The 20,388-nt window shown below is 42.5% G+C and overlaps 2 protein-coding genes across 51 annotated transcripts in view; one reads left to right on the plus strand and one right to left on the minus strand.

The window, feature by feature from the left end:
• Positions 1-1,516: 1,516 nt before the first annotated feature.
• Positions 1,517-11,500, minus strand: ERG28 (ergosterol biosynthesis 28 homolog). Its single transcript, XM_003824192.6, has 5 exons — positions 11,377-11,500; positions 7,965-8,128; positions 5,517-5,607; positions 2,390-2,508; positions 1,517-2,253 (listed from the first exon to the last, which is right to left on the minus strand). The coding sequence occupies exons 2-5, from the start codon at positions 8,095-8,097 to the stop codon at positions 2,174-2,176; spliced, it is 423 nt and encodes a 140-aa protein (XP_003824240.1). The 5' UTR covers positions 8,098-8,128; positions 11,377-11,500; the 3' UTR covers positions 1,517-2,173.
• A 93-nt stretch (positions 11,501-11,593) lies between these two features.
• TTLL5 (tubulin tyrosine ligase like 5) overlaps positions 11,594-20,388 on the plus strand; it is a 297,434-nt gene continuing 288,639 nt past the window's right edge. For 14 of the 50 annotated variants that reach the window (XM_008977934.5, XM_008977937.5, XM_034937880.3 and 11 more), the window contains exons 1-3: positions 11,820-11,986; positions 13,648-13,816; positions 20,003-20,109. In XM_008977934.5, coding sequence (XP_008976182.1) covers positions 13,743-13,816; positions 20,003-20,109 — 181 coding nt within the window. In that variant the 5' untranslated portion in view covers positions 11,820-11,986; positions 13,648-13,742. Of the gene's footprint in view, positions 11,987-12,006; positions 12,238-13,647; positions 13,817-20,002; positions 20,110-20,388 lie in introns of those variants that run through there. The other 36 variants (XM_055097295.2, XM_055097271.2, XM_055097282.2 and 33 more) reach the window with 9 other exon arrangements.

Consider the following 20,388-nt stretch of genomic DNA (forward strand, 5'->3'; position numbering starts at 1 on the left):
TGCCTCCTAACAATATAGCTGGCAAGTAAAGACAAGATAGTTCTTACCATTGAGATATTTTTCTAGATACAGTGTTCTGGGCATATGAGGCCTGGAATTTCTGCAACCAACTTTGGTACCATAAAAGAAGTCAGCCTGAGGATGCCAGCACACGTAGGTAGTGCTGAAAGAATCGTAAAGAAATGGAGCTGGAGTCTTGATCAAACCCGTCCTGAAGCTAATCTTGTAATTTTTCAGTTATATGAGCCAGCTATCTTTATTGTTTAAGCTAGTTTAAGGTAGATTTTGTCCTTTCACCTAAAGAGACTTAACTGATAAGCGAATTCCCAATGTATTTAAGTGTAAACATCAAGCTTCTTATCACACCCTTATAAGCCCCTTGCCTCCTTTTCTGACCTTTTCTTTCACCTCCTAACTCTTCACCATGCTGTGATTACATAGTTCTTATTCCTTGAATAAGACTATTCTACCTTCCAGTTGCTGCTCCCTCCTTTCTAACGGCCTGCTCCATATCTTAAGACATTTAACTCCTGGGCATTCAAGTCTCAGCTCAAATCCCACCTCTTAGCCTGGACAACATAGTAAGACCCCATCTCTTCCCACCCCCAAAAATGTTAGCTGGATGTGGTGGTACACACTTGTAGTCCCAGCTACTTGGGAAGCTGATGCAGGAGGATCACTTGAGCCCAGGAAGTTGAGGCTGCAGTGAGGTGTGATTGTGCCACTGCACTCCAGCCTGGGTGACAGAGTGAAACCCTGTCTCTAAAAAACAAAAAAATCCCATCTCCTCAGGGAGGACTTTCTGATGATCTAATTTAAGTTACGTTCCCCACTGCCCACCCCACATTCCTTCTTGACCAAAATACCTTGTGTTTGTTAGAGTTCTTATCCCTATTTGAAGTTCTTTATTTTTGTGTTGGCTTGTTGATTCTGTTACCTTGACTACAATATAAGGCCCACAGGGCAGGGGCATTGCCTGTGTCGTTCATTTCTCTTTCCCAAGCGTCTGGCATGGAGAAGTACTCAACAAATATTTGCTGAAATAGCAATGGCCTTTTGGATACACACACTGTGTATGAGGGTCCAGCTTGGGGGGGCCCTCTGGGTAGGGTTTAAGAGCAACTGTCCATTCCAGTGCATTCTCCTCGGGGTTTAGTTGTCTTCTTCCCATGTCATGCAGTTGTTTCATCTATGCTGCCTAGTTCTATTTTTTTGTCTCTGCTCTCTCAAGAATCTGTTTCTTTTTTAGGAGGAAACAAGAAAGGGCACTTAGTGTTTAGTTGTGAACGCAGACTCTTGAAGGTGGGGAAAGAAGAAGATTTGACTTCAAGAATACAAGAGGAATGAGCAAATGACAGTAAGGAGCTGGAGGCAGCCAGGCTGACCTGTGTCATGAGCTGTCCTACTCACTATGGTGTATTCAATCAGGCATAAAGCTGTGATTCTCCTAGGGCTCAGAGGAGGCAGCCATGCTCTTGTCTTAGCAGAGGTCAAAGTACAAGAACTGATCAGAGCAGAGGGTTTTTCTATTTATTACAAAAGTTGTTACACAAATACAGCTGACCTGAAGGTCTAAAAACAGCCCAGACTCTTCCAACCCTCATGCATCTGTAGATAGAAGGAGAGCTGTGGTCTTGCTCACACACAGGGGAGCCCTTCTTAGAAGAACTGCCTGTCCCTTGGAAGGTTCAGAGTCTTGGGTCCAGCAGCAGAGAGGAGCCCAACCTGCGTGGACAACCCCTTGAGGCAGCCCTTGGTCACAGCTGCTCTGGGTGGGCAGCAGGTTTAAGTTTCATAGTTCACATGTTCCCACCACACAAGTCAAATCAAGGCATGAAAATAAAAGGGAAAAAGGGGAAGGCTGGAAAAGGGAGCCTGGAAGAGGTTGCAGGTAGGGGAAGGAGACACAGTGGGCTTCCGAGAAGCTGGCAATTTCTTGACTTGGATGGAGTTACATAGTATTCACTTTAAAATTATTCTTTAAATTGTACGTACATGTTATATACTTTTCAGTATGCATATCTTTAAATTTTAAAAATTAAAAAAAAAAGAGGCTAAAAGTGAATAAAAAGGCGGATGATGGAATAGAAAAGAAATTAAAGAGGAGAGACGACGAAGGAAGAAGATGGCCAAGGTGGAAGACGAGAAAGTCCTGGAGGTGGTAATGCTGGCCTCAGTTTCTCTTCTTCTGTCTGGATACTGGTTCTACTTCTAGGTACCGGAGCCCGACCAGCATACCCAGGATGGAGAAACCTTAAATACAGAGGAAAGACTAGTGACTAACATACATACGGCACCTTTCTTCTCTCTCTCTCCTGTGTCCACCCTCTGTACTAGCTCTAGAGCTGGCACAGCTCCTGTAGGAGGTCTAGGGTGGTTGGATGCTTACTTGCCACCATCAGGGGTGCCAGGACGCCAATCGTGGGAGCTGCAGTTCCATAGACAAACAACTCAGAGAGGAAATGCCCCAGGGCAAGGAGGAAGGTCCAGAGTGTGATGTGATAAAGCCTACAAGGAAGCAGACAGAAATGGGAACCAAAGTTACTGTTTGTTCATAACAGAGGAAAAGTATCAGACTTCATACAGACAAATAAGAACCCAGGATGTCATTAAGACTTAAAAGAAAGGACACTTGTTCCTGAGGAAGAGCTGGTTATTTGATCACAATAATATTCTCATCTAGGGCAAAACTGAAGGTTTCAACTGCTAAACTGAGAGGAGAATGGTTCAGGCATCCAGAATGAATGTCCAAGTCTCAGCAAAGTGGTGAACTCAGCTATAGCAAAGCAGAGCCTGAATGATGACAATCACAGGCAGTGTAGACAACTTTGGATCCAGCACGCTTACATATTCTGTTTATCCAAATTGGTTGACTCTGCAGTCTAGTCCCACCTGGCAGGCATCTGGCCATGCACTTGTCGGTGTTTATAAGATGGATGCCACAGAACGAACGGCCTCATGGGGAGTAAGGAGCAAGGACACCTCTGGGGCTTTTAGATGCTCTTGCAATAAACGTTGGTTACTTTGTGCCTTAGCCTAGAAAAGTAGTCACATTGAGGACATGGTGACAACCTCATGGGAAGAGAACTTATCTTTCAGCTTTGACTATAAGGTAGAGAAGAGACAGGCTACTAGGTGACTGACCACTTTGTTTGCTGATATCTTTTTAGTATAAAATTTTTTAAAATTATGAAATACTTCAAACATACAAAAAAAGTACTGAACACTATAATGAACACCAATGCAACCAACACCCAGCTCCCTCAGATCTTAACATCTTGACATTCTGTTTCAGACTCTTCTAATAAAAACTTACAGAGAAGAGTTAAATCATCCTGTGTATCCTTATCCTGCTCTAAGTCTGTTCTCCCTCATCCCCACAAGTAACTGGTATCTTACATTTGATTTGTATCTCTCCTGTGCATATTTTTACACCTTTTTTTTTTTTTTTTGAGACAGACTCTTGCTCTGTCTCTCAGGCTGGAGTGCAGTGGCACAATCTTGGCTCACTGCAACCTCCGCCTCTTGGGTCAAGTGATTCTCCTGCCTCAGCCTCCTGGAGTAGCTGGGACTACAGGTGCACACCACCACGCCCAGCTAATTTTTGTATTTTTAGTAGAGATGGGGTTTCGCCATGTTGGCCAAGCTGGTCTCAAACTCCTGATCTCAAGTGATTTGCCCACTTTGGCCTCCCGAAGTGCTGGGATTACAGGCGGAAGCCACCTGTGCCTGGCCCATTGTGGAAACAATATGTATGTGTGTTGACTTTCAGTCTCTAGTTAGGGAGGGAATAGGATCAGAATGCACATCAGAAGTGCATCGATCAAAGTCCTAGGCTAGAAAGGTCTAGAAACAGGAGTCAGCGTTTGCAGCTGTCCTGTGTGGGAGAGGTGAAAGTAAATGGCAACTGACGTAAAGATAAGTCTGGGTCAGGCCGGGCACAGTGGCTCAAGCCTGTAATCCCAGCACCTTGGGAGGCCAAGGTGGGTGGATCACGAGGTCAGGAGTTCGAGACCAGCCTGGCCAACATGGTGAGAACCTGTCTCTACTAAAAATACAAAAATTAGAGGGGCATGGTGGTGTGCGCCTGTAATCCCAGCTACTGGGGAGGCTGAGGCAGGAGAATGGCTTGAACCCAGGAGGCGGAGGCAGAGGCGGAGGTTGCAGGGAGCTGAGATTGTGCCACTGTACTCCAGCTTGGGTGACAGAGCAAGACTGTCTCCAAAAAAAAAAAAAAAAAAAAAAGAGATAAGTCTGGGTTGTCTTCGCTTACTTCAAAAGCACAACAATCAAAAGATATATCCCTCATACTCATCAGCAATTCTTCATCGTGGTACAGGTCTTTAAAATGATTGTTCAATCCTCCCTTCCTCTTAGTCACCCTGAGAGGTAGAACAGATATCTATTCTCATTTTATGGATGAAGAGGCCAAGGTGCAAGGAAGGTGAATAATGGACTTGCTACTGCAAAGCTAGTTACCAACAGAACTGGGCCCAGAACTAAACACACTGCTTCCAAAAGTATGTGTCATTCTAGGACAAGTAAACTGCAGGTTCAAGTTTGAAAAAAAATTAAAAAAAAAAAAAATAATAAGGTTGAAGAGATCAAACGGCTAATAGCCCTGCTTCAAATCTCACTTGAGTCAGTCTTTCTTTAAACTAACTGTATCTCTAATATTTAGATGTGCAAAAATCAGGAATGAAAATCATGACCTCCAGGGCTGCTAAGAAAAGACTTAATCAAGATCACGTAGAGAAAAGCTCAGCATAATAAGAGGGGCTCAATAAATATTATCGCCTCCTGTTTTCCCCAGATGCCAAGAGCCTGGATAAGACAGAAAAACATTTTAATATGAAGCTGGCATTCAGATAGCCTCCCTCGGTGACCTGAACAAACTGTTTCCACCTAGAGTGTGATGATGACTCTCGCTGGGAAGAAAGCTCGAGCCCCCTCCAGTGGCCAGAACTGGTTATGGCTTCTGATTGACTGCAATTGTTCCACCCTGGTCTGTTTGAGTACCCAAGACAGGTTGAATTCAGGAGCCCTAGCTTCTCTTTCACCCTCACCTGCTGACGCTGCATACACATACAACGGTTTACTTGTGGGTTCCTCTTTTTTCATGGATTGTGATTTCTGTTCATTCCTGCTTCTTAAGGAGGAATGTGAGAAAGGTATGTGTGGGTGGCTACTCTAAAAAGAGCATACCACTCTATTTCTTTAGTAGAAGAAGGGCTGATTCTTTCATAAAGAAGTGGAGGGGCATGATGCAGGCCACTGGATAATGGCCTGCCAGTTTGCTATGTCAGTTCCAAAGAATTTTCAGACTTTAATGAAGACCTGTTAGGTCTACTATGTTTTCTAGGCTTGGAGGGAATGTAACCTGTGAGTCTTTTATTATTCACATTCTAAGCTAATGCATTAAAATGATTAACAGTTCCCATTACTCAAGGTAACAGGTATGCCTCGCATCTGATTTCCAACAAAAGGATGCTAAAGCTCTTCCTTCCCTTACATACGTCTTGTTGTGAATGTCAATGGCACAGAGGCAGCGAATCACTGATGAGAGCAGCGTCCAGATCCCAAAGGTCCGAGCTTGGAGGCCATTCACTGTGTAGCAGAAAAAAGCAAGAGTGTTCAGAAGGGGAGACTTGAGGTTCCTTCTAAACTCCTCCTATTTCACTGGTGGTTCATGGGAGATACGGAGCTGGACCTGACCTCTCTGTGGCTGGGCAGGATGGAGGTCCTAGTGGCAACATGGGAACTAGAAGGAATTCCAGAATGAGAACTTCTCAGATTCTCTTCAAATGTCTACAGTTGAAAGGGAAGTTCCAAGAGTGGAAACCCACAAAGAGCCCAGTTAGGCAAATAACTCCTAGATATAGTAATTTACCCCTTTTGTCCTGGAAGCCTAGAGGGTCTGGATCAGGACAGGTTTTGGGGAATGTTGTAGAGACTGATCTGGAAATGCAAGATGCCCAGGAGGCCAGCAGACTTTCAAGGCTGATCCAGGAGAGAACTCAGAGATACTGGGGACCAATTTAGATGCCCATATATGGTCTTTAAGATATGTGAGTGCCTGGGTCTCTTCCTGCATCCAGATCTATGCTGTTGGATGAACCAATACCAGGTTGGTTTCCTGTGTGCATGGCAGTGGGACAAAGCACTGTTTCTTTGGTGTTTGCTGGGGGCATCCTGCTCTTGGTAGCTTTGTTCTGACATTGCTGTATTAAATATCTTGTCCTGAAAGTATGGGTCATATTCCACCATAACAGTGGTTCTTGACTTTGGGCATTTATTACAATCAACTGAGGTAGTTTTATAAAATTACAAGGCCTGGGTACCAGACCAACTATATCGTATTCTCTGGAGGAGGGCCCCAGGCATAAGCATTTTCTAGAAACTCCCTGTTTGGGTAATTTAAATGCAAAGCCATTGAGCTAAGGCATCCAGTGGCTTGGGGATGCCAAAACAGTGAAAGCAAAGATACTTCCTTTGCTGGTCTACTACCTGCTGAGTAAGATAAATTTTAAGGGACAAAATTGACAACTGAAAAGTCTACTAATGTTTACTTGGGCTTTAAGGATTTTTCCAGCCTTTGGAAAACCAGACAGCTCTCCCAAATTCACAATACTGAAGACCATTAGATGGTAGTGAGAAAAAATTCCATATGCCAACCAAATAGCTAGCATTAGCCCTGGATAGCTATATTCTTTATAAACCAATTTGATAATGAGAAGACTAAGGACGTTTCTCTAGTTAAGAGTACTCAACCAGCCCTAACCAGATTAGGTATGAGGTGAAATTCTGTGGGACACTTTAGAGCACTGCTACTTTCAGAAGAGTAACATGAAGGCCCCTAGATCACAAGGGAGATGGCAGCCTCAGCTTCCGTGCTGGCTGAACACACACACACACATAAAGTTCTGCTCAGCTATATGCCTTTAAGTCACATGACCTCTGGACCTCTTTGCCTCAACTTTAAACTCAAAGGGCTAGACCAGATGACCTCTAAAAACGTGTGAATCTATATAGGGTTCCATGACCACCTGAGGGCAGCATTTGAAGGTGAAAAGATGGAATTATTCTGCTCACTTTCCCAGGTTCTTTACTCTTATTATATTTGAGCTTTCTTAAAATGAGCCTTAGCCTACTTAATTTCATTTTATACTCAGACACTGCAGAAAAACGAGCTAGGTCAGAGCCTGAATCTGGGTTAGCTATAAATGTGACACAGAATTGTCATCTGCTGTGAAACAGTGCTGCAGCTTAAACTACCCCACACATCAGCGTGATGAAGTGCAAGCTGAAATGGACACTCTCAGTAGAGAGGCTCAGGAAGCCAGGAAAGGCTGCCATGGGCCTTCTTAAGTTTCATTTTGGGAGACCAACTTGAAGGGATTTTAAATATCTTCTCAGGGACTATGTCACGGAAGACCTTGAATTAATAACTCTCCATCTGTAACATGGAATATGAGTCATGTAAGCCCCAGAATCATGTAAACCTGATTCTGAAGAGGGCTTTGAGATATATGTAAAGCTTCTTTATGGCTTTCTTGTCAGGCATCACAGAGTCACCAAGTAAGTCTATTTCCTCACTTGCCCTTATAATGCTTTTTTTTTTTTTTTTTTTTTAAATACATGAATTGCCCAGGGCAGTGTAAAATGAATGAAAAGTATTCAGAGAAGCTTGGGGGGAAAAGGGTCAAGTGCTCACCACAAAGTCTATTACTCCAGTAGCTGCCAAAGGCTAGCTAAGGCAGCATCAGAATCATCTGGGAAGTTTTTTAGCAACTGGATTCCTGAGCTCCACCCAGGTTCAATAAATAGGTTTGGTGAGGGAAATGGGTACCTGTGTTTGTTGAAGTTTCCTAGGTTACTCTGATGTACAGCCTGGTTTGGGAACCACAGCATAGGGCCAGTCCTATAAGTCCTATAAAGGATGCAGAAATTCTTTGATTTCTTACCAAGGTTTGGCTTGCCAGTGTAGAGCTTTTCATAGAGAAAAGTGTGGTCTCGGAAGCTCTGCAGCGTGTTCCCCATGGCTATGATGGACACCATAACCAGCCAACTTCTTAACACATTCAGGAAACGGCTCATGACTCCCCTCAAACGTGGGAGGGCTTTTTGCCTTGGAAACAAAGACAGAGGACATGAGACAATGAGGGCCAGTCTATGTTAACCATAAGCAGGAAGGGAGGAAGAACGAAGCAGGCCAAAAAAAGATATTCAGTCACACTAATAGTGGTGAATGAACAGTATACTTTGCAATAAGTGGCACAGTACTTATCCTTGTCTAAGCAATTTCTCCAAAATATTACCCTAAATCAGAACTCCTTTTTCTGGGTTGGAATCAGTCCTCTATCTTTACTTCTATACCTTCATGTTTTCATGCCATTACTTCGTAATGCAAATAGCTCAAAGGCGATTATAACTATACTCACAGACACCTGCCTGGCTATTGATGATGGATTCTTCCAAGTGTATGGAACTTTATAAATTTGAGTAGGACTTATGGTGTGAGGTCACTATTCACATCCCTAGGTTTTCTGGACTCTGGTTCTCAGGTATACCATGCTCCATAAACTAGAAGAACAATCTAAAAGTTAAAAATAAACTGCTGTGTGTCAACTCAAAATAAAATCCTAAGCCCATCACGGACTGAACAGAGCCCCTCTTGGCCTAGGGGACCCCAGAAAAATCCTAAAACTGAGCTCCTGGCCATGACAAGATGGGAGGTCTGACATGCCCTGTTATATTTGTTGTGTTTTCAGGTTTAGAGACAGCAACTTACCAGCATTAAAGTTAAAATAGAGATCATAAGAATGACACAACAGATTCTTTGTGCAATAAGTTACCAAATTATAAACAAGACCTAAGGCCATGCCAGGCAAGGGTTAAGTTACACACTCCTACATTTAAAGAATAAAACTTATATTCTGCCACAAGGTTTTTTTTTCTCCAGCAGCTAGATGAACACTGGCCTTGAGATAAGCAATATTAAAACAATTGCAGCTCATCCAGCTCACAGAGGCTGACTACCTGACCCCTGTTCCACCAGTTGTAACTACAGCTTTGATTGGACAAGAGACTGATTTCAGTAATTTTCTCCAGATAAGACCACCAACCGTGGACTGCTCCTGGCCAGTTCAGCAAGATCACACATTTGAGTGTCTTGGTGTCCTGAAAAGACTTTTTGACGTATAGAGCCTAGGTGTGATAGACTTAAATGTTAGGTCTCCACTCCAAAGTGAACAGGGTTCATATGTGGTTACACATGTTTGCTCAATATGCATGTGTCAGGACCACCTTGAGGAATATTCATAGCTCCTCCTGTAACCTGTTGAATGTGTATGTTTAGCAAACCTGTTCAGCATGAAGCTCTACCCCAAACCCTTCTCCTCCAAAGTAACTGTCTCTGGTCTTGGTGGGAGGCACTCTTCCCTGTTGGGTGGCTGTAACCCTTTGCAAGAGATAAAGCCTCTTTTCCTTTTTTCCAAATTTATAAATTGTGCGTGTTTAAGTTAACGTGTGAGTTTAGGACTAGTAAGAAAATTATATGGCGAAGGAAACAGCAATCTTGGTGTTGGGTTGCAAGAAAATAATAGGTTTCAGTCATTGAGCACTTACACCATGAACTGTGCCAAGCACCTAACATATATTACCATTTAATCTTTACAATGAGGTAAGCAGGCACTATTAATATTTCTATCTTACAGATGAGGGTTGGAACGGAGAGGTTAAACAAGTTTCTTAAGGTCACACAGCAAAGTTGGCAGAGCTGAGATAAGAATCATGGTCTGCTGGACTGCTGCAGTGCTACCTCATTGTTTGAGACTATTTTAATGAAGTTCCCATTTTTTGAGAAAGAAAAGCATACCATATCCACTTTTGTCTTCAAGTTGTATGGAAAATACAATTAGATTACATACTTTTTGTTTTTTAATTTATTATTTATTTATTTATTTTTTTGAGACAGGGTCTTGCTCTGTCACACAGGCTGGAATGCAGTGGCATGGTCATGGCTCATTGCAGCCTTGAAATCAAAGGCTTAAGTCATCCTCCTACCTCAACCTCTCCACTTGGGCTCAACTGATCCACTCACCTTGGCCTCGCCTCCCGAATGCTGGGATTACAGGTGTGAGCTACAGCACCCAGCCTTTTTTTTTTTTTTTTAAGGCTTAGTTCAACTCTTGTTGAGTAGTAATTTCAGTTAGTCTGATTTAAATAAAACCAAAATAGATAAATAATCTAATAATGGAACGACTTTTTCCCATCCTCATTATTATTTTCTTGGTCCACGGTTTATCTGTTGTCAGGTTAACCTCTTGGGCCTGAAGTGGTAATAAACTAACAGGCTTTCTTTGTCACTTTGGCAATACAAGTTTCGGTATTGTTCTCTGCTACCCAGTGGGACAGATATTAAAGTCAGCAATGGCCCAAGACAGTGTGAAACACCGCGGCCCCCCTCCCCCCCCTCGCCAACTCCCCGCCCCAAACAAGCAATAAAGAGATCTAGAGAAGGAAGGGTGAATTGATGAGCCCTTCAGGGAGAGCTGGATCACAAAGGTGGTCTCTGTCGAAGATCAGAGAGACTGAGGGTCTACTGGACATCACAGGCCATTATCATTTGGGCCAAGATCCACCCATTCTCTTTATTTTCTCACCCTCTCTCAAGAGGAGACTCCTCCGGGGTTTAGAAAAGCGGCATGGATGCACCTCTCCACTTTTCTGCACAAGTATGCCTTCCATTTCACAGAAGTGTTATCTGTTAGAAATCCCAACAGATAGCTGATGAGGACAGAGCCTGAGCACTTCTGAGTTGCTCTGCCAATTTCTCAACCTAATTTCCCTAAAGCTTAAGGGCCTCTTAGAGTGTATACAACATCTATTTCCAAATTTTGTCCTGGCCCTGGCCCAGCCCAGCCAAGCCCAGCCCAGCATAGGTGTGCTGTTAAAACTTAATCAGGAGAGAGGGATTCTTATCCTGGCCCTACCACTTTAGTAGCTGTGTGACCCTGGGTAAGTCATTTACACTTCTCAGTCTCGGTTTCCTCATCTGCAAAATGGAGATAGAAATATCAACCCGAAGGGCTATTGTAAGAATTATATGACAAAAAGTGAAGGCTCTTTGTACAGTGCTAGGCTCATAGTGGCTGCTCATTCGCTCATCCATTCCTTCGTTCCTTGAATTCACCAAGCCTTCTCCATCTTCCTAGCTCCCCCTTGTCATCGCCTCTCGAAACCTTTTCCCCCCAAAAGGTTGCCTTCCAGTTATCTTCCTTCCATCCCACCTCCATTTTTCCAGACTCTCCGGATCCTCTCAATCAGAAGCAACACAGACACCTACATCCCTCTTCTCCCCCATATTCTCCTTACCTGGCGACCTGGCCCCCAGCACAGCAGTGGCAGCAGCAGCCGCTGCCGCAAACAAGCTCCCCCAGGACAGCTCCAGCCCGGAGTCCACCTGAGCCATTTGTCCCCGCCCCCTCCCTCAGCCCTGCCCCAGGATTGGGCCGTTTCCGTCAGTACTCTCTCTCATTGGCTGTCCCGGTTTCGCCCGAGCAGGAGATGGGGAGTGAACCCCTTTACTGCCAATCAGCGGTTGCCGCTGCCTGAGCCTCTCCCCAGGTACGCCGCTCACGCCGTAAGCCCTCCTGTTGGACCTAGCGGAACTCCGGGTTTGGAGTCAACCTCTTAGGGGCGGAGAAAAAAACAGCGGAAAAAAAAAAAAAGAAGACTCCCTTCAGCGGAGGGCAGGGCTCTGCGCCCGCGCTGCGCGGCGGTGACGACATTCGCCCGCGTCCGCAGCTGAGCGTTATGAGCGCCTGCGCAGTGGCTCCGAGCGGGCGGTTGCTTGTTGGTTGTTGTAGTAACCGGGGAAGCAGCCGTCGGCGGCTGCCCTGAGCCTTGCTGGGGAAGGAGGAGGGAGGTAGGCGCAGAGCGCGGTCCACGCCTGCTCGCCCCGAACCATGGGAAGATGAGACAGGTAAACGCCTGCGCCCGCGCGCTTCCCTACCCTAGGGAGGAGCATTCCCGGGTCCGGGCTGGCGCCTGCAGCAGCACTTCCCGCTCAGAGCCCGGGAGTAGCTGTTGGCTTCCGGGCGCGCCGCGTTGAATCGCGGCTGCGGGGTCGTCCCGTCCTTCCCGGGGGGGAGCATCTGCGGACCTACGTGGGATTGGGGTGAGCTGGGGGTGGGGCTGAGAAGCAGGTTCCTTTAGGGCGAGGAGTCTCCTTAGGTGAGTATCTCTACTCTTCTTCCGATAGACCTGTTTCTCCCCGCTCTGCAGGCAGCCTAGGAAAGGTTGGCATCCCTTCCCGTTTGGAGGTTTTGTTTGTTTAAACTTAAAGGGCTTCCCAGCATTTTGGGAAAGATCAAGAAATCCCGTTGAGAATCCCCTGAAGAAAGCCATTGAAGTTGTTAGACATTGCCCATTGCGCCGAAGATCTTTGATCATTATCGGGGTCTGTTTTTTTTTGGTCTTATTTACAGTCTCATCGTATTTATGAATGCATGGAAAAGTTAAGAAGGATTGACAGCAAGTAATTATCGCTGAGTAATTTGGGATTATGGTCATTTAAACATGTTTCTTTTATTTGTAGTTCCTATTTCTTCTTCTGACACACACAACGAACATGTACTTTTTTACTTTGGAAAAAATATTTTAAGTTAGAAATGCAGTGTTGGAAATTTCCTAATTTTATCGTCTATTTGAGAGTCGTACCAAAGTTTGTGATTTTTAGGAAGAATAATTTTTAAGAGTGGAAGGGCATTCCTCCCCTCCCCCACCTATTTATATGGCCCTTTGATTCAAGAGAATATATTCATCTTTCGATTCATTGTTGAATTTATTTTACTGGAAACATGATGGCATCTTGTCAGCGTGCTTGTCATAGAGTCTAAATAAATGTTTGCAGGGGTTTTTTGTTTTTTTTTTTTTGAGACGGAGTTCACTCTTGTTGCCCAGGCTGGAGTGCAATGGCGCGATCTTGGCTCACCGCAACCTCCGCCTCCCGGGTTCAAGCGATTCTCCTCCCTCAGCCTCCCGAGTAGCTGGGATTACAGGCATGAGCCAGCACACCCGGCTAATTTTTTGTATTTTTTTTTTTTTTTTAGTAAAGACGGGGTTTCTCCATGTTAGTCAGGCTGGTCTCGAACTCCCGACCTCAGGTGATCCGCCCGCCTTGGCCTCCCAAAGTACTGGGATTACGGGCGTGAGCCACCCTGCCCGGCCTGCAAGGGTCTTAAACCTTGAGTTTTTATTTATTTATTTTTAACCCAGGCCAGGTTTGTCTAGCAAGGAATATATGTTTTAGGGAATCAGTCACCTGCCTCAAACTGAGTGAAAGTGAAGAGTCTATCCTTTTGGTGCATATTCGATTTAGTAAATAATGAGAAACAAACTTAGTAACAGCTCTTCAAATATATAGAGCACAGACAGTATGTTTGAAAAAAATCTTGATTTTTGTGGCATATTGAGGCACATATTGAGGCACATTCCATATGTTATGGAAAGTAAACTTCTAGAGGTTGAGCACTGTTTAGGAATATAGTCATTTTCATTACTTAGATTATCAGCAATAACCAATAAATAGACAACTGCATTGTGTTTCAGGTCAATTGATCCAATCAAGTTGATTTCTTGCAGGAATCTGTGCCATCCAAATTGCTTGATCCAGTGAATCTGCTAGGAAAGGTCTCTGAGGCCCCCGTCTGCTGACTGCATGACAAACCCTAAAGGAAATGCCAATCGTGATGGCCCGGGACCTGGAGGAAACAGCATCATCCTCAGAGGATGAGGAGGTCATAAGTCAAGAGTAAGTAATAGCAAGCCTGCTTTCGACCTGTGTTTTGTACTCTTTCACTTATATACTGTTATATACTGTTTTACTATATACTCTTCTCTTTTACTTATATACTCTTTTATCTAGTGTCATTCCTTGGGGATTATCTAACTCTGGTTTTAGCTTCTATCCATAATGTCATTTAAGGTCTTGTTACTCAGTCCCTATCAGCTATGAGAAATGAGATAAGGCTCTCTTTCTGGGCCCATAAGTGAACATCAGCTCTAGATGTTGTAAAATGCAAGTAGTAGCTCTTGGTGAACTCTTGCTCAGAACTCCCAACAGAAGATTTTGAAATGTTTAAGTATTGAAGAAAAGCATGTCCAAACTCTGCAACATTAGTTATGTTTGCTAATTTTCTCAAAAGCCTTTACAATGATAAAATGGTGGTAATATAGAGAGGTCAGGTAACTTACCATAGTAACTCTGAGGCAGGATATTAGAGTTCTATAGCCTGTGTTGTGTCCATTGACCCACACTGCTTTCCTGAGTTCTTTTAGTTAAGAGTCCAATTTCATGATTACTGGATCAACACAATAAGAATGAATAATAGCCAGGTGTGTTGGCTTATGCCTGTAATCCCAGCACTTTGGGTAGCCGAGGTGAGTGGATCACCTGAGGTCAGGAGTTCAAGACCAGCCTGGCCAACATGGCGAAACCCCATCTCTACTAAAAAAACAAAAATTAGCTGGGCGTGATGGTGGGTATCTGTAATCTCAGCTACTCGGGAGGCTGAGGCAGGAGAATGGCTTGAACCTGGGAGGTGGAGGTTGCAGTGAGCTGAGATCTCACCATTGCACTCCAGCCCGGGCAATAAGAGCAAACCTCCATCTCAAAAAAAAAAAAAAAGAATGATAATGATAAATATAGCTACTACAGATGACGATAAAGGCTTTATCTCATCTATATCTTATATCTTTTTAAATCTGAAAGTGTTATTATTTTCACTTTTTTAAACTCAGTCTTATCAGGAAATCTCCTCAGTGACCCATAGAGAGTAAGTGATGCATTGAGATTTGGACTTAGCTTTTCTGGATTTTGATCACTTTGCTCTTTTGCCTCCTTTAATTATTGCTTGACACAGAGTAAAGAGAGAATCTGGTTTAAAGGTAAAATTCATTTTTAAGATTCTCCCTGAGTCCTTTTGGATATGTGTGTGCTATGTAACCCGAAAAATAGAGATAATATCTCCCAGGCTATTTTGTAGGGGTCTGGTTAGACTCAAATAGAATAATGTATGTGAAATTACTTTGTAAGTGCTATACAAATGTAAGGCATTATTTTTACTGGTTTTAATATTGAATTTATGGTGGGCTTCTTGTAAGATAGAAGATTACTTGTAATTTGAAAAAAATTGTTGAAGCGTTAAGAAAGCTTTGAGGAAACGTTTCTTATCACTGTTAGGTCATAGAAACTAATAGAGATTTGAAAGTATATTTGGGTCATTCTTGTTCAGGATAATTAAATGGATAATTCCCTCTGGTTACTCTCCCTTCTTCTGACTTTTTGCTTTCAGTGTGCTGCCTCTTACCCATTTCATAAAACTTTTAACTTCTGCTGCAAGTATCAGTCTTTCCCTTTTTAAAGGTTGTTCTTTTACTCCATTACTGTCTCTCTTATTAGTGGGTTTACAGATTGGGCCTGACAAATGTTAGATTGAACTTTATGAAACTGCCATTTTGGTAGGTCAGAAACAGTCAAATACTGATGATTGCAGATAGTTTGACCTAATATTATAGTAGGTACTTAGTAAATTCTTGCTGACTGAATAACGAAATGAAGGAATAAATGAAGGCTTTATACTTTACATTACCTTAGATCAGAGTTGTTAACTTTTTTATGCCATGGATTCCTTACCAGAATAATGTTTTTAAGGCTTAAAATAAAATACATATTATTACAAAGAGTACTAATTACATTCAAATGCAGTTATTAAAACACATTTGTAACATAGTAATATGTGCTGTTTTACTAATACATTAAATAATAAGATCATTTCAAATCTGGGAAAGTTAAATTTTGTTTTCTAAAGACAACAACATGAAGACTGTTTTTGTTTAGTTTGTGTAAGATCAGTACACTGGGAGGGTGGTCTTTGATTAACAATCATAGATTGGGGGTACTGGGAAGCAGCATAGATGCCTGGGTCACCAGTGTGAGGTGTCATCATTTAGTGACTGAATGATTATTAGGAGGAGAGTTGCCCAATTGTTGTCCAACCTCATCACACTAGCATTTAGATAGAAAGACCATGATCACATGTGATCTAGGGGTGAGTCTTAAACTACTATAACTTAGAAGTAGTGACAAATGTAATACCTGTAATTGGCCAGGTGCAGTGGCTCACGCCTGTAATCCCAGCACTTTGGGAGGCCGAGGTGGGCAGATCACTTGCAGTCAGGAGTTTGAGAACAGCCTGGCCAATATGGTGAAACCCTGTCTCTACTAAAATACAAAAATTAGCCGGGTGTGGTTGTGGGTAATCCCAGCTACTCGGGAGGCTGAGGCAGGTGAATCGCTTGAACCTGGAAGGCAGAGGTTGCAGTGAGCCGAGATTGTGCCACTGTGCTCCAGCCTGGGAGACAGAGTGAGACTCCGTCTCAAACAAAACAAAACAAAAAAACTGCTGTAATTTTAGATAACGTCAAAGGCACAGATAATGCTAATATTACTATGGTTCGTTGCCTATATTCATAATTAAGAAATACTGAATTTCTAGTAAAAGTTAGTGAAAATAAAGGTATAATTTTCCCTCTGCTCCCATCCAAATTTATGGACCACTTCTTCCTTTTAGACTCCTACTGTTGATTTTTAACTGTTAATCTTGTTTCATCAGCTTATGTCTTGTCTATCAGACACTTATTTTTTACATTAGGAAGCTTAAATCAATCTTGTTCACACCTGAAGCAGCAGGCTTACATTTTAAAAGTTGATTTAGAAGTTTGAAGGCCATAAATCATCTGAAGATGTTGACTTGATCCAAAGATGTATATCCATGGACATCTGTTAGATCTGCTGAGATCCCTAGGCTGTGTTAAAGTATTAATTCCTTGCAATCCTGGACTTCAGGAATAGAAACTATCCAGGCAGTCTTGTTTTGCATGGTATTACTTCAAATAGAAAATGTAAAGAGGCTGTTTTTCTATATTTTGCTTGCGGATCCCAAATACAACTCTGTATGTAGATATAGAAACTTTCGTAGAAGAACGTGATGTAAGATTTCTTTGGTCACTGAAAAAATGTCAACTTTAATTGCTATTGTAAAAGGCTGGCTTTATATCAGTTAAAAAGATTATTAACAATCAGTTATAAAGTGGGTGCTATAGGAGTTCAGAGAAGGAGGTATCGTAATGGGCTGAAGGAGCTGGGGAAGGCTGCCTGAAGGTGGTGAGACTTCAGGTAGGCCTTGGAGAGTGGGCTTAGATAAACAGAAGTGGGGAAGGCATTTCTAATAGGGGTAGTGGTATGAAGACAGCCTAGAAGCAAGAATGCAAAAGCTGCTTACAGCTCCATCTTTGAGTTATGTAGGCTGGGTCCCAGGAGTGAATGATGTCTATTTCTCATGAAATTATTCCCGGAAAACCAAAATGTTTTTAGGCTTTCAATAAAGTGAATCATACAACTGATCTGCTTCGGTAATTATTCAAATCCTTTGTTTTTCATGCCTATAAAAGTGGATTTTAATATGTACCAGTTTCTGATGTGAATGAGAATATAAAGTCCCAATTTTCAGTTTCCTAATCATTCTGAATTTTTTCCTTTTAGCATCACTTGGTGGGAATATGTTTTTCATGACAACTTCGCGTATTCCTTAAGTGCTTTTTTTTTTTAGCTGACCTTACTGTTTACTCTCTCTTTTATCTTTCTATAGGTTGGAAGTGAAAAGATTTCTCTGTTAGAGACTTGGCTTTCTACAGATAGTACAGTTAGGGCCTGGGCTCTTCTCAGCTGTGTATCTGTTGATTGTGCTCCCCTTGTCAGGCATTTTTAAATTGGAGCAGCAATCCATTGTTTATAAATGCTAAGGCATAGTGGTGCCAGCTGGTAGCTAGTGCTAGATTGACAGAGAACTTTGGATAGTTTCCAGAGTTCCTGTCTGAGACTTTGTAGTTTAGGCTGCCTGTTTTTTTCTGTACTTGCTGATTTAGAAATATAGTGGAAAAATTAAGGTTGGAAGAGATCATAGGAATCACCTGGCTTCATGCCCACATTTTACAGGTGTTAAAGATGAAGAAGCAAGCAAGCCACAAAAAAATCCTTCCTGCTAAAAAAGGTACCCTATCAGCACCGTTTCTCACAAGTGGGTACTGTCACCAAGTCAAAGAACAAGAACAATAAGCATCCACATGCCATTTCTAGAAAACGGGGAATAAACTAGGTATGCTGTTCTTTAGTTTCTTCACTATAAAGCAGTTGGCAGCTTGTCCCAAGTCTAAAGACTGCCTCACTCCTAAGATTGGGAGCCTTACAGACTGTGCATTCAGAGTGTGGATCTTTTTATGTTTTGTTTTTTTTTTTTTATTGAGACGGAGTCTTGCTCTGTTGCCAGGCTGGAGTGTAGTGGCACGATCTTGGTTCACTGCAACCTCCGCCTCCCAGGTTCAACTGATTCTTCTGCCTCAGCCTCCCGAGTAGCTGGGACTACAGGTGTGTGCCACCACACCCGGCTAATTTTTGTATTTTTAGTAGAGACGGGGTTTCACCATGTTGGCCAGGATGGTCTCGATCTCTTGACCTCGTGATCTGCCTGCCTCGGCCTCCCAAAGTGCTGGGATTACAGGCGTGAGCCACCGTGTCCGGCCCGAGTGTGGATCTTTTTAAAGTTGGATTGGGAGGGGCTGACTTGGCCCTGAGATTTGTGGTATGACCTTTGTTAAGGGATGTGGTTATGTGAGTTTTTAAGAGTCGAGTGAATCTTGGCCAAGTGGATTGTATTGCATTTAAGGAATTATCAGTTTAAGTTCCCAAATAATTGAATTCAAGGTATCCAATATATACAACTTTGCTGAAATGCGATTAGGGAGGCAAACAGTAGAAAGAATACAGATTTTAGGTTCAAATACCTCATCCCTTACTTAACCAGCTATATGACCTTAGGCAGGTTACTTAACCTTTCTGAGACAGTTTTCCTGCAGTTCATAGTATGGGCAGGGGGATTAAGTGAGATATGAGAGCTCTTAGTTTAAATCCTGGCACATAGTAGGGACTCAGTTCATTTAATTTTATTTCTCTTCCTACCTCCCTGCCCTAATGAGGGTGAAGGTTTTTCTGATCTATGAGTAAATATTCATCAGCCTAAAATTAAGCTGAGATTTCCTGAGGATAGGGAAAGAGAATAAAGTCAGAGGTCTTTTTCTCCCCTGTGGTTTTATACTGGAGGAAAATATATATTGTTCCATTTAGCATGGGCTTCCTTTAAAATATGTGATTTTAATTGGGATACTTGTATTAATTTAGAGTTCCTAGTTCAGAGTCTTAGGATACGTCATCAAATTGGTTTGAAAATGGACTATAGCGTGTAAAAGGAGTATGTAAATTATTGTGAACTCATCAGTTAGGATTCTTTATGTGTGCAAAGGATTACAACATAATCCAAATGGTCCTAAGTAATAAAGAGAATACGTTCAGTCATATTCAGGCATATCTTGATTCTGAAAATCCCACTTTATCTCTTCAGTCAACCTCCTGCTGACTTTCTCCTTCACCAACAGCTACAAGCTCTTCTTTCAAGGTCACAAAATGGTTGTTGCCCTTCCAGACTTCTCATTCTCATCCTATACCATCAAGAGGAAGACAGGCTATCATCTGTAGCCATTATAGAAGAGAAAGAAACCATTGCTTTCTCACAGAGTCCAGAACATGTCTCATTAAACTTATGGGCTCCAATTGGTTTATGTGCCTATCTCTGAACCACTAACTATAATGAATGATGAAATATCTTGATTGGCTGAAACCAATCAAGGCCCATCCCTGAACCAGGGATAGAGTTAATTTTAAACACACAGCTAAGAATGGGAGATGTGATTTCCCACAGGATATTTGGGATTTGTATTCCAGAAGGAAGGGGAAACTTGCTAAGCAACAAACCATAGTAATCTGCATCAGCAGTTAGTTCAGGTTTTGAGCTGTAAATTAATGAAGGCTTTGTTGTCGTTATAGGGATCATCCATGCATCATGTGGACTGGAGGCTGCAGGAGAATTCCAGTTTTGGTATTCCATGCCGACGCTATTCTTACAAAGGACAACAATATTAGAGTAATTGGAGGTGCGTATAACCTCTTCCACAGAGGACAGAGCTGGGCATGGCCCAGACGTCCTTGTCTTAAAGAAGTTGATATGACATATATATAGGGAAAGGGCCTTGGCCATGAGAAAAATCAATTGAGTTGTTATACTTCAAACATTATAATTTCTTAAATTGTTTTCTGCTTATGTTTTTCCTCTGATTTTTTTTCAAGAATATTGTGTACATGTGTTTATTTTTTTTATTGTGGTAAAATACACCTAACAAAATTTACCATTTTAACCATTTTAGAGTGTACAA

Source organism: Pan paniscus, chromosome 15, assembly GCF_029289425.2.
Source record: "Pan paniscus chromosome 15, NHGRI_mPanPan1-v2.0_pri, whole genome shotgun sequence".
Classification (NCBI taxonomy): domain Eukaryota; kingdom Metazoa; phylum Chordata; class Mammalia; order Primates; family Hominidae; genus Pan; species Pan paniscus.

Coding starts and splice junctions, on each gene's coding strand:
- ERG28 (XM_003824192.6), bottom strand. CDS start 8,097: ATGAGCCGTTTCCTGAATGTGTTAAGAAGTTGGCTGGTTATGGTGTCC. Junction 2,509..5,516: donor ATTGACATTCACAACAAGAC/GTATGTAAGGGA, acceptor GCTTCCTTGTAG/GCTTTATCACATCACACTCT. Junction 2,254..2,389: donor GGCACCCCTGATGGTGGCAA/GTAAGCATCCAA, acceptor TCTGTATTTAAG/GTTTCTCCATCCTGGGTATG.